Genomic DNA, 13,603 nt, shown 5'->3' with positions numbered 1-13,603 from the left:
AAAAATTTATAATTTTTTTTTTTTATTTGATTTCAACTATAGTTGTCTCTGTATGTCTCTATTTGTCTGTCTCTTTCGTTCTTTCCCATTTTGTATGTTTAGCTCTCTATGAGAGGGAATTGGAGGAGGAGGAAGAGGAAGAGGTTGTCGGCAGTGAAGATGAGCTGGAGGCTCTACGTTTGCCGGACTTGCTGTTCCGTCGCTCCCCTCAACTGCTGCATTACACCGCTGCTTTAAGTAGACCGTATGATGGCGACACATACACTTACGACCCAGAACACCCACAAAACTTTGAACAGAGAGAGGAGCTGACCATCATCAGCAAGACTAGTAATAGAAACCCAGAATGTTAACATCAACTGTGACATAAACATACAGAGATAAGGACATAGGAATATGTTAATTTCTCTTTATCAGTGTGTGAGGAGGGTTCATTCGGTGACGACTGCGGTGTGAGCTGTGAGGACTGTGCTAATGGAGGAGTTTGTGCGTCAGAGAGAGATCACTGTGTGTGTGCACCTGGCTGGACGGGAGTCACCTGTAATGACAGTGAGTTTCTTTATTCTCTACTATCACTGACCTCTGACCTGAACAGAAGCCTTGAGGAAATACAGCTTCAAGATTTATTTACACAAAGGAACACATTTTTACACAAAACATGCCAAGTCAAATTTTACATTGTTGCTTCTTTTGAACTCACACAGACTCTGAGATATCATAATGCAAAAGATTATTTATTAGAGGCTAAGTTAACTTATTTCTTATTATATTTTTTAGATGGCAAACAACAAAAGACATGTTTATGTTTAGACATGTTTAAAACAATCGACTAAAAATGACAATCACAACACAACAAAATTACAAAAACTTTAAATTAAATTAAAATGAAACCTGAAAAAAATAAACATAAAAACTAATCAAAAATATTAATAAAAGCTATCTCAGGGATACTTAAATAACACTGCTTCAGAGAAAACCCAGCATCAAGAAAACACATACATATCTACATACACTGAATAAAAAAAGTTAATTTAGATGTTTCCACAAAAAGCACATTTTGATGACTGAATATTGGAGTCAATATAAAACCTAAAATTCACGATATCATGAAATGCGTTTTCCAATTTTCCTGTTTTTCTTTTTTGCCTCATCTAGCTCTAGCTGTAGTTCTCCTCTAATTACCTTTACTTATACAGAAATCCCATCAAGCCCTTAAGTGGAGCAGTTCCATGACTCTAAGCAAAGTACTTCCTGTAGAGACACTAACTTGGGTAGTTTATAACAAAAACTGACAGCATGTTGGAGAGCTGCAGCCTTAAGAGCACCTCCACACCCATCATTGTGAATCCACATGAGCGCAGTTTGAGTTTTCCATACCGTCTCGTTTTTAATCCACCCTAAAATCAACAGAAAGTACAGTGGCTGCTGTATTTCTCTCGCTCCCTGGTTCCTTGGAGAACCCTAAACATGTATTTACTTTTGCATTCTCTCTCTCCTTTAGCTTGTGCTGAGGGCACATATGGCATTCAGTGTAACAGTCTGTGTGTTTGTAAGAACGGGGGCCGCTGTGACCCAGTGACGGGGAAGTGCTTGTGTCCTCCAGGGGTCCATGGTCTGCACTGTGAAAACGGTATAGCACACATGCTTTATGTATCGCCTTCTCTTTTACAACCCAAATTCAGGAAATGTTGGGAGTTTTTTTAATTTTAATAAAATGAAAACTAAAAGACTTTCAAATCACATGAGCCAATATTTTATTCACAATAGAACATAGAGAACATAACAAATGTTTAAACTGAGAAATTTCACACTTTTATCCACTAAATTAGCTCATTTCAAATTTGATGCCTGCCACAGGTCTCAAAAAAGTTGGCACAGGGGCAACAAAGGACTGAAAAAGCAAGAAATTCTGAAAAGATTCAGCTGGGAGAACATCTAGCAACTAATTCAGTTAATTGATATCAGGTCTGTAACATGATTAGCTATAAAAGGGATGTCTTAGAGAGGTAGAGTCTCTCAGAAGTAAAGATGGACAGAGGCTCTCCAATCTGTGAAAGAGTGAGTAAAAAAGATTGTGGAATACTTTAAAAACAACGTGCCTCAACGTCAAATTGCAAAGGCTTTGCAAATCTAATCATCTACAGTGAATAACATTATCAAAAGTTTCAGAGAAACTGGAGAAATCTCTGTGCGTAAGGAACAATGCTGAAGACCTTTGTTGGATGCCCATGGTCTTCGGGGCCTCAGATGAAACTGCATCTCTCATCGGCGTGATTCTGTCATTGACATTATTATATAGGCCCAGGAATGCTTCCAGAAACCACTTTCACTGTCCAGAAACCAACATCTGCAGATGCCAGCTAAAGCTCTATCATGCAAAGAGGAAGCCATATGTGAACATGGTCTAGAAGCGCCGTCGTGTCCTGTGGGTCAAGGCTCATTTAAAATGGACTGTTTCAGAGTGGAAAAGTGTTCTATGGTCAGACGAGTCCAAATTTGACATTCTTGTTGGAAATCATGGATGCCATGTCCTCCGGGCTAAAGAGGAGGGAGACCTTCCAGCGTGTTATCAGCGTTCAGTTCAAAAGCCAGCATCTCTGATGGTATGGGGGTGCATAAGTGCATACTGTATGGGCAGCTTGCATGTTTTGGAAGACACTATGAATGCTGAAGGTATACAAAGGATTTATAGCAACATATGCTCCCCTCCAGACGACATGCATTTCAGCAGGACAATGCAAAACCACATACCGCAGCTATTACAACAGCATGGCTTTGTAGTAGAAGAGTCCGGGTGCTGAATTGGCCTGCCTGCAGTCCAGATCTTTCACCTATAGAGAGCATTCGGCGCATCATGAAACTAAAAATATATCAAAGACGACCACAAACTCTTCAGCAGCTGGAAACCTATATCAGGCAAGAATGGGACCAAATTCCAACACCAAAACTCCAGAAACTCATAACCTCGATGCCCAGACGTCTTCAAACTGTTTTGAAAAGAAGAGGAGTGCTACACCATGGTAAACATGCCCCCGTCCCAACTATTTTGAGACCTGTAGCAGGCATCAAATTTGAAATGAGCTCATTTTGTGCATAAAATTGTAAAATTTCTCAGTTTAAACATTTGTTATGTTCTCTATGTTCTATTGTGAATAAAATATTGCTCATGTGATTTGAAAGTCTTTTAGTTTTCATTTTATTCAAATTTAAAAAATGTCTCAACATTTCTGGAATTCGGGTTGTAACTATGTTTTAACATCTTCCACTTTTCTTGGGTTTTGACATTTCCTCTTTCCTCTCTACTTACTGTGTCATATTTCAATATTCATAATCTTTTTTTTTTAATTTTTTACATCTTTCCGTCTTCTCATGTTGTCTCGTGAGGAAATAAGAGAGGAATATTTCTTTTCTATGCTTGTTTGCTACTCTAAGTGTCTCATTCCCATTACAGCGCAATATATTTCATTTTTAGAAGTAAAGAAACTTTGTGTATTTTTGGGCCTGTAACTGTTGATCATTTCTATAATTTTACTTTGATTGTAGTTCATTAAGGATTGTTTCCTGTGGTGTGAATAAAAGTACATTTTTTTAAGTAAGATTTTTTCAGCAAGGATGCATTAAATTGATCAAACGTGACAGTAAAGGCATATATAATGTTACAAAATCTATCTATTTCCAATAAATGCTGTTCAAAGAATCAGTTTCCACAAAAATATTAAGCAGTTGTCAACTGTTGTCAACATTTATAATAATAACTGATGTTTTATGAGCACCAAATTATCTAGAATGATTGCTGAAGGATCATGTGACACTGCAGACTGGAGTAATGGCTGTTGAAAATTCAGTTTTGACACCAGAGGAATAAATTACATTAAATTACCTAAAATATATTATTTTAAAATGTCATTTTATATATTGTAATAATATATTGCGATATTGGTATTTCTGTTGTTTTTTAAAATATTTAAAACCCCAAACTGTAGAATTTTAATGTACTTTAAAATGTATGATGTGTAGTATGATAAAAAAAACTCAAAAAAGAGTCTGCTAAATGATTAAATGTAGAAATAGATGCAAAGCATCCATCAGTATACTGACTGCAGCTCTTGGGTTAAAGTTTCTCCTTCCTGTCCACTTCCTCTCTGTCTGCCCTGGGCTTTTCCTTGTCTTCATCACATCATCCATCAGCCTCATCTCTCCCAGCTGTCATTCGTTACCCCGTCTCTGAAATTCCTCTCAGATTAGACCTGATAATTCTGTCTTGACAAGAGCATGTGATGTAATGTACCTTATGGAATTCCAGATGAACATTGTGGAATTTCACTGAAGTTCCCTGTGATGTCATCAGGTTGTCTGCAGGGTTTCTATGGGAGGTTCTGTCGGAGGAGGTGTAACTGCCCCAATAATGGACGCTGCCATCGTCTGTATGGAGGGTGTCTTTGCACACCTGGCCTCTACGGCAAATTCTGCCACCTGTGTAAGTACGCTAAGATAGCACGTTAGAGTCAAAATGATTACTTTAATTAATTTGAGGTGTAGTAAATTAGTGTTTCTCCACATCAGCATGTCCCAAATGGACCCACGGTGCGGGTTGCTGGGAGGAATGCCAGTGTGTGCAGGAGAACTCACTTTCTTGTGATCCACAAAAAGGCACCTGCATTTGTAAACCTGGTTACAATGGTGACCGCTGTCAGGAAGGTAGGTGATGTTTCTACAGCCATTTGAAACTGTTGTGTCTGACAGGTACATGGAGATATATGTTGTGTTCCTGTGTAGAATGTGATGATGGATACTACGGCCTTGGCTGCCACGAGCAATGTGACTGCTCTGATGGTGAGCCGTGCGACCCTAAAACTGGAGAGTGCCAGAAGACGTGCCCATTCGGATACCATGGAGAGAAATGCCAGCTGGGTAAGACTCACAATCATACACAAAGTCTGAGAAGGGAGTACTAGTAGTCCACTACTTATTGTAGTATAGTTTATGGTCACAATAAGTAAAAAAAATATATATTCAGAGAGGATGCATTAAATTGATCAAACGTGACAGTAAAGACATTTATGTTACAATGGATTCATATTTCAAATATTATGTTTTAGAAAATAGTAGGCGATATGCAGTGCGTACTGTGCAGTATTTGGTAAAGCTTTTAAGGGCTGCTCACTTTTCAAATGGGACAATAATGGCTTTTCATCGCCCTCTAGTGACTGTCAGATGTCAGAACACACAAGTTATTTTAATAGCACAATAACATCTGCATCAGAAATCAACTGTGACCTGTCAATCATCAGGCAATATGTCCTTTTTGAAATTCAAAGGAGCAGATGCACTAAACATTCACACATGACAACATGCTGACAGATGGAAGTTGCAGTCATTTCATCACGGAATAAATGTTTTATGTAGTAAGATTTATGCTGGACTTTTCTGTTATGTTATGAAAATGATATATTACCACACACTATGTGTGAGTGTGTTTTTCTTCTGTTCGCTGAAGAGAGAGATGAATGAATTTGAAAAGACCATCATGTTTTAATAATATTTGAAGTGTCTGTTTTAGTTATTTCTTTCTTGATCACTTACATACATTTTTTAGTCTTAATGGCTTAAACAGATTTGGTTTGGTCTTGCTAATACACGCCCCTTTATCCCATCCTCGGGGGATTCGGGGTAATTGAAGTGAGCGCTTTACAGTTTCTGTGGAGCACAAGAAAAAGTAGTGTATTCAGACAGGATAGACAGAACCGCATTGCTTCTGTTAGCTCATCTGTTACCTGTCTCCTCAACAGATTTTTTCACCTCGTTTTCACTGAACAAACAACATTGTGGTTTCTGCCTCTTTCTATGTGAAGCTGGCTAGTACTGTAATAGTATAAAATATTGATATTAAAGACAAAAACTAATTATTTTAAAATGTGGTAACATAAAAAATAATTAAAACAAATACACTAAAAAAATAGACATCCAACAGGACATTAATAAACATACAAATAGTAGTCTTTGCATTCTCGAATCTCACATCTGTATGATTTGATTCGTTATATGAATTCAAATGAATAAGAAACATCCTCTGTGTAGTGTGTGAGGCAGGTTTTTGGGGTGAAGGCTGTGCCAGTGTGTGCCGGTGTGGCAGTAATGCAGTAACCTGTGAGGCCAGCAGGGGGCGCTGTGTGTGTGAGGCTGGATACACTGGAGAACAATGTGACAAGAGTGAGTCTGTTCTGTTTCTTTCTCATTCCTTCTTCTTGTTTAAATGTTTTATTCTTTTCAGTTATGCACTATTTAATTGGTACACCATGTAAAAGTTCAAGTTCAAAAGTTACATCTGATGCTAATTAAGATGCAAATGCTGCCCCCTTGTGTCAACATAATACAACTACAGGCAAAATTAACTGAGCATTGTACTAATACTAATATACTACTCTTACTAGTATATAGTCTGCACAATATGCATGGTATGCTAATTAGGAAAAAATAGGTATTACATACATACCTACAATATTAGACCAAACTAAACAAGAGAGTGCAATGTGTGAGATAATGTATCCCATTTTCACTGTGAAAGTAATTACAGATATAATTTAATTTTTTTTTATATGTTTTGTTTTTTACTCATTTGATCTGATGTTGACATTTCTACTCAAAATTAGAAAAATATTTGAAATCTGCATACTTCATTTCCAATAATTTCTGTACATGCATACTAAGTCTAAATATCTAAATCTGATGCTTTTGTGCCAGAGTGTCCTGAGAGTCATTATGGAGCAGAGTGTAAACTAGCGTGTGAGTGTGAGAACGGAGCCGAATGTGACCACGTCAGTGGAGCTTGTACCTGTACCGCCAGCTGGGTGGGGTCACACTGTGAGAAGACTGAGTTACAAACTAATGCATCCAAATTCAAAAATGAAAACATTTATTTAAATGCATATTATATTTTATTTTCCTGAACATCTCTCTTTCTCCTCATAAGTAGTACTGTTTTCATACCTCTAATGCACTGGGGCCTCTTCTTCACCAGGGAAACAGGAAGTCTCAATCAGTCTGAGAGGGCAACCCACCCATCATGCAATCTGAGTGGGTGTCTGTGTTTAAAATGGAATGTTTTTGATTCCCATTTGCTCGTTTAAACACTCACTCATCGCACACTGTCAAGCAACTTGAAAACACACATAAAATGTTTGTTTAGTTTGTCATAATGACATCAGCGCAGGAACCTTAGATCATATGTTTAAAAAAAAACATGTAGTTAATAAGAACTAGAAGCAGGTACGAGGTTTTGCACGCAATGACCTGTAGGTACAGAGTCATATCTGCCTTCTAGTGGTTAATCTGAGCCACTGACTAAACATCTCACAAACATACACACACAGACACACCCTGCTGGATCCATGACAGCATCCTCTGCTTAATGAGACAGCTGCTGCACTTTATTGGAAAACCACAATGCACAGACATACACACAGTGCCAAACATAGAAGCCGAGTCTTATCTTAGCTAAAAAAAAAAAAACCCACATGTAAACACACACATACAAGATGCACGGACAGGCAAACTGGCTCATACCTTAACGGATTCCATGCATGTGCTTTTTTTGCACTGTTTTTAGCACCACACACACCAATACTCAATGTACAGCCACATTTTAGCAGTCTGCAGTCTAAATCTAATATGATGAGATATTAGCACAAAATAATAGCAAGAAAGCAACTACTGAGTTGTCCTCAAGGGCTGAAAGAAATAACACACAGTGCAACCAGTGTAGCCTATTTCACAAACAAATGGCTCTTTTAAACCAATTCTTCTTAGTGAATCACAAATATACAGTGAAACCAGTGTTATTTGATTCACGAACAAGTAAATCTTATGATCTGATCCTTATTAGTGAATCAAAAACATACTGCACATGCAGTGTTGTCTAATTCACAAACAAGTGATTCTTATGAGCTTGTAGTGGATCAGAAATATACAGCTCAACCAGTGTAGTTTGATTCACAAACAAATGACTCCTATGAACTGATCCTTTTTTTACTGAGTCAAAAGTATACAGCACCATTTTATCTAATTGCTAGATATTTTTAAACATATAATTTAAGTTTCCTGCATTGATGTCATAGACACATTACATTTTTTTTTAGTGTTTTTGTGTTGCTCAACTGTGTGTGGTGAGTGAGTGTTTCAATGAGCGAATAGGAATAAAAAACATAATTTTTTTCCAAACATACAAGGCACAACCAGTGTAGTTTCACGAATGAGTGACTCTTTTGAACTGATCTTAAATTATAGAATTAAAAACATAGAGTCTGTGGTCTGCTTCACAAACAAATTATGATCTTTTTTAAACCAGTTCTTTTGTAGTGAATCAAAAACATGCGGCGTGATCAGTGTAGTCCAATTCATGAACAAATGACCCTTTTAAATGAGTTCTTTTTAGTAAATCAGAAATATACAGCATGAAAAAATAATGACTCTCCAGAGCCGATCCTTTTCAGTGAATCAGAAACATACAGCATAACCAGTGTAGTCCCAATCACAACAAATCTTGCAGAAAAAGTATATTTCTGCAGAGAAAGGAAGTAAGCCAAAATAACTTCCTGTACCCATGTGCTGTGGTTGAGGGAGCAACTAACTATCATTCATATGATAACCAGGGTTGACAGAATGGATCCAGATTCTGCACACCAGGGGAAAATAGTAGTAGAACTGTCCAAAATCAACTGAAATCCAACAATTGGAATTTGGATGGGGCAAAATCAGGTCTTAAGGGACCATTAGCGTTCCATCTCCATCTGTATCAACTCCACTGCCATCGATTTAGATGCATAAAAGCAGATTGTTTTGGTTTATAGTGGACTTTTACATTCACAATTTTCACCTTTAATAAATCAGGCTGTGACTACAGAGATCAGGTCTCCGCAGGCCCACAATTCCACCCTGTCTGTTTTGGGACGTTTTCAACTCAGTAGTTCATCTGGATGTAGCCTGCGGTTCCACTCATGTTCCATAGGCTCAGATGTCGTCCATGCTTCTTAATCATACAAACCGACTGAATAACAGCGCGCACACACACACGTGACGGGTCTTTAGCAAGCTCTTGAGCGCTATCATCGGTCTCCATCTCTGAAGGCCTCAACCGTGAAACACATTTTACCGGCTGCAGCCGATCACAACCATCCGCTGCCGTTACACGCTCACGCACACGCACTTTACAAGATCTTATCAGGCTGATGGAATACAAGACCGATCTCCTGTGATCGCGTGCATCTGCGTGCCATATGCGTGATTGTATGGATGTCTGTCTACACTTGAGCTCATACAGAGAGACTCCGATTTCATATGCATGTGTGTGTGTGTGTGTGTGTGTGAATGAAAGGCAGTAGCCGTGTAAGTGGAGTCTGTAAAAAGTGTACTGTAGGTTCATATTGGATACGCTATGCTAACAAAGGCAATGTTTCTAAACAAAAGCAAACAAAATCACGTGTGTTTTGAAGATGCAAACTTCTAAAGTTTTGATTTGGATAATTTGATCATTGTCAAACGACCAGAAAGTGTTCAAACTTTTCGTAAAATCTTCTTAAAAATATTGCTATTACATATTAAAATATATTCATTATATTTTAAGTTTTGAAAAACTGAACATGGAAAAAAAATGTATTTACTTAATGTTAATATATGTTTTGTGGGCCTATTGTGCATGGATTATCATGCATGCTTTCCAAAGAACATAATAGTTATATATAATTGCTTTGTCTTTGTTCATCTGGCTTTATTATGGTATGCAACGCTCACTTTTCACAATTAAATCAATTTTATTTTTTTATTTTTGTTTAAAAATTTTATTTTAGGTATATTTCTCTAACTAGACAATGAACCTGTGGTCTAGGTGCCTTAATATTTTATTTTATTTTAATAAGCAAACATTTAAAGCAAGAAGATTTCATTTTAGCCACTAGATTTTGTGTGATTTGAAAAGCAGGGCTTTAGATGAAAAAAATATCCGATATTCATAAACCAAACATTTTATTTTATTTTAATGTTTTTCTAAGCAATAAGAAAACACCATTTTTGCCAGGAGCACTACATTTTTATGTGAGTTTTGCATAAATGAGTTGAAAGCCCAGGGATTTAAGTGAAAAAATGTGAGTTCAGGGAATATTTGCACAGGAGGCATATTTCTGTATCCAGACAGTGAACCTGGCAGGTGTGCCAGGTTCTGTAGAAATGTCTGTATGTCTGTCTTCCTCACACACACGTTTACTTTGTTGTGGTGAGGACGTGCCACACAATTAATGCTGATCAGAGCAATTCACACGCTGAGCATTCGGTAGGTAATGAGACATGAAAAAGAAAGATGAGCAGGATGAAGGGATGAAAGATGGACACGCCCACACGGACACTAGTAAAACACTAATTATATTCGAATCAGAATGGTGACATCCTGTTGGCTCTTGTGAGCGTGACTTTCCAGTGATGTACTTACTGCTCATTATAGCGCACACAGACTCTGCTGACTCAAATCTCCTCTCCTCCGTAGGATGTCCTGTTGGGTTTTACGGGCAGGACTGTGTGCAGATGTGCCAGTGCGGGAACGAGGCCCAGTGTCACCACATCACAGGCGCTTGCCGCTGCACCCCCGGCTGGGCACTGCCACAATGCATTCTGGGTAAGCCGCCCACATCATTAAAACGGGGTGTGATTGGAGGCTCATCTCCGGCTGAACGCCGCATCCTCACACAGAAATAACCCAGCGATCTCTCAAACCAGCTCACCCAAACACAGGCCTCCTAGACAGTTATCACCTCGCAGACACGGCCGATGCATTTCTTAAAGCATGTGTTTGTGCATATAAAGAGAGGAAAGCCCCCCGGTGGGCTGCAGAAAGGTTAAATGCACCCATGTTTTTAAATGGCATATCTCATCTGTTTATGTTTGTGTTACTGTGGAAGGATGCTTTTTAGGAGCGTTCCATTTGTGTGTCTGTCAGTATTTTATTAGGCTAAGATGCTTTTTAAAGAGAGCTCTGCGGCACATTGGTTTAGTACCATCTGTCTTCTCATGCAATCTCCCGTCAGTAGTTTAATAGATCAGGGGCCCAATAAAGATTTATCTCTCTTTCTGTTTCACTCTCCCTCTCTTTTTAATGAAGCGAGGTTTGTGTTAAAGATCCCTCTCTCAGAAGTTTTATTTTTACGTCTGGCTTTCCCATGACATGCTTTGCAGGGTAATCTTGACCGTGATGAGACCTCTCTGGAGTCGAGTGATGTTATTAGTTAGTTTTGTGGCCCTCTTTTTTTTTTTTTGTAAAGAGTGCAAATCATAAATTATTATTTTGATTTGCGTCTGCTTTTTCTCATTTATTATTTTATAGTTTTGCAGTAGTGTGTGCCTACTAAAACTAATGCAGTCAGGCTAAGTCTAAATCACGTACAGGCATCACGTAAACACATTTTTGCCTCAAGAATTATTTTGGTATTTGGTGTAGATATGTTATGTTATCTGGACACATAAAGCTCAAATACTGGGTTATTTTATGCCACACTGTTCATAGTGTAGTTTGGGTGCCTAGAGACCTTTAAATATTTTTTTAATATTTAGTAAAACTTTGAACACTACTGCTCAGTAGTTTGAAGTCAGCAATATTTTTTTCTTTTATGAAGCAAGGAAGCATTACATTGATTAAAATGCTTTTTTCCCCTTTCTATTCATCAAAGAATCCACAAAAATATTAAGCAGCACAACTGTTTTCAACATTGATAATACAAATTATTTTTGGCCACTAAATCAGCATATAATAATGATTTCTGAAGGATCGTGTGTTACTAAAGACTGAAGCAATGGCTGCTAAATATTCAGCTTTGCATCATATAAATCACTTACATTTTAAAAATATACTACATAAAATATATTTTATTTATAAACAGTTTAATTTCACAATATTTTACAGTATTTTTGATCAAATAAATAAAAGCACAAGAGACTTTCCAAACCTTAAAACATCTGACCCCAAACTTCTGAACAACAGTGTTATAACAGATCAGTAGTAGACTTGAATATGAATGAAAATAAACGAATGACAGTTTTGTGACATTCCCATTTATGAACTATATACTATATTTATGAACTTACTAATATACTGTTAAACATAAGATGGGCATTTGGAACATCTAGAATAGAACATGTTACATCACATCATTTTTACATTGCACAAAGTGCTACATATTTAGATTTTTTAAAATTTGTTTTGATTCAAATATGTGTTTGTGTTCTAGCTTGTCCAGCAGGTACATTTGGTCCCAACTGCAGTCAATCATGTGACTGCCACAACGGAGGGTCATGTGACCCGGTGAGTGGCCAGTGCAGGTGCACACCTGGGTGGACAGGAACCAGCTGCCAACAGAGTGAGCTAAAACACACACACATGCACACATGCACTCACTCGATTGTAAAATACTCATATTTAATGTAATATTATTGAATATCTACATATAAACAGCCTTTCTCTTATACAAAACACACACAAACATGTGTGTCACCATCCGAAGACCCTATATACTCATAAACACATATGTCTCTCTCTCACAGACTCACTCAGAGAGCTTTATTTGGCTGTAGTTAGTAAGATGTAAGTGATTATGGTGATTTATAGTGAGGAGTTTGTAAGCACTGATAGCAGCGATTCACATGTCATCACACAAATTACTGTATTCTGTCTCCATTACACACTGGAATGTTCACATGGGTGAACGCGGGCCACTCACTCTGTGATCCATCTACTTTCTCTCTCACTGTCTGTATGGTTTGTGTATAGCCTGTGCATCTGGATGGTTCGGTAGGAACTGTGAGCAAAGATGCATCTGTCCAGGGGGCGTGGCCTGTGATCATGTGACGGGCAGATGTGGCTGCCCTGCAGGGTACACTGGGAACAGCTGTGAGACGAGTAAGATCTCTCTCATTTCATTCATCCTACTTATTCATAAGACAGTTTTTAAAATAGCAAGAACTACCTCTAACACCACCTGTAAGCCCATAACTTCAGTACTTCATATAGACTAATATATATTAAACAGATACAATATAAATATTTTTCTATACACTGCCACTCAAAGGTTTTTGAAAGAAGTCTCTTATGCTCACCAAGGCTGCATTTATTTAATCAAAAATACAGTAAAAACAGTAATTCTGTGAAATATTATTACAATTTAAAATATTTCTTTCTGTTTTAACATATTTTAGAATGTAATTTATTCCTGTGATGGCAAAGCTGAATTTTCAGCATCCATTACTTCAGCATCAGTTACATGATCCTTCAGAAACCTTGCTAATACTCTCATTTGGTGCTCTAGAAAGAATTTTTATAGCTATCTGCTTCATATTTTTGGGTAAAGTGTAATAAATTTCAAAATAGGATACATGAATAGAAAGTTCAAAAGAACTTTTATTATTTATTCGAAATAGAAATCTTTCATAACATAAGAAATGTCTTTACTGTCTAAATATGTAGCACTTACTAATCTTTCTGAAAAACCTCTATATATAAATGTCAATTTTTAAAACTTTTTGTAACGTTTCACTGCCTGCCTTTAGCCATAGTCAGTTTTAATTTAAA

The 13,603-nt window shown here is 37.4% G+C and overlaps 1 protein-coding gene across 2 annotated transcripts in view; it reads left to right on the top strand.

The window, feature by feature from the left end:
- Positions 1–13,603, top strand: part of LOC306854025 (uncharacterized protein) — a 45,821-nt gene that overhangs the window by 15,118 nt on the left and 17,100 nt on the right. For both annotated transcript variants that reach the window (XM_079391806.1, XM_079391807.1), the window contains exons 10-19: positions 103–330; positions 418–549; positions 1,502–1,630; positions 4,349–4,477; positions 4,564–4,698; positions 4,777–4,911; positions 6,079–6,210; positions 10,532–10,660; positions 12,267–12,395; positions 12,806–12,934. In XM_079391806.1, coding sequence (XP_079247932.1) covers positions 103–330; positions 418–549; positions 1,502–1,630; positions 4,349–4,477; positions 4,564–4,698; positions 4,777–4,911; positions 6,079–6,210; positions 10,532–10,660; positions 12,267–12,395; positions 12,806–12,934 — 1,407 coding nt within the window. The remainder of the gene's footprint in view (positions 1–102; positions 331–417; positions 550–1,501; positions 1,631–4,348; positions 4,478–4,563; positions 4,699–4,776; positions 4,912–6,078; positions 6,211–10,531; positions 10,661–12,266; positions 12,396–12,805; positions 12,935–13,603) is intronic.

This window comes from Barbus barbus (genome assembly GCF_936440315.1).
Source record: "Barbus barbus genome assembly, chromosome: 34".
NCBI lineage: Eukaryota > Metazoa > Chordata > Actinopteri > Cypriniformes > Cyprinidae > Barbus > Barbus barbus.
The sequence above is the reverse complement of the archived record's forward strand: the minus strand, read 5'-3'. Positions and strand labels throughout refer to the sequence as shown.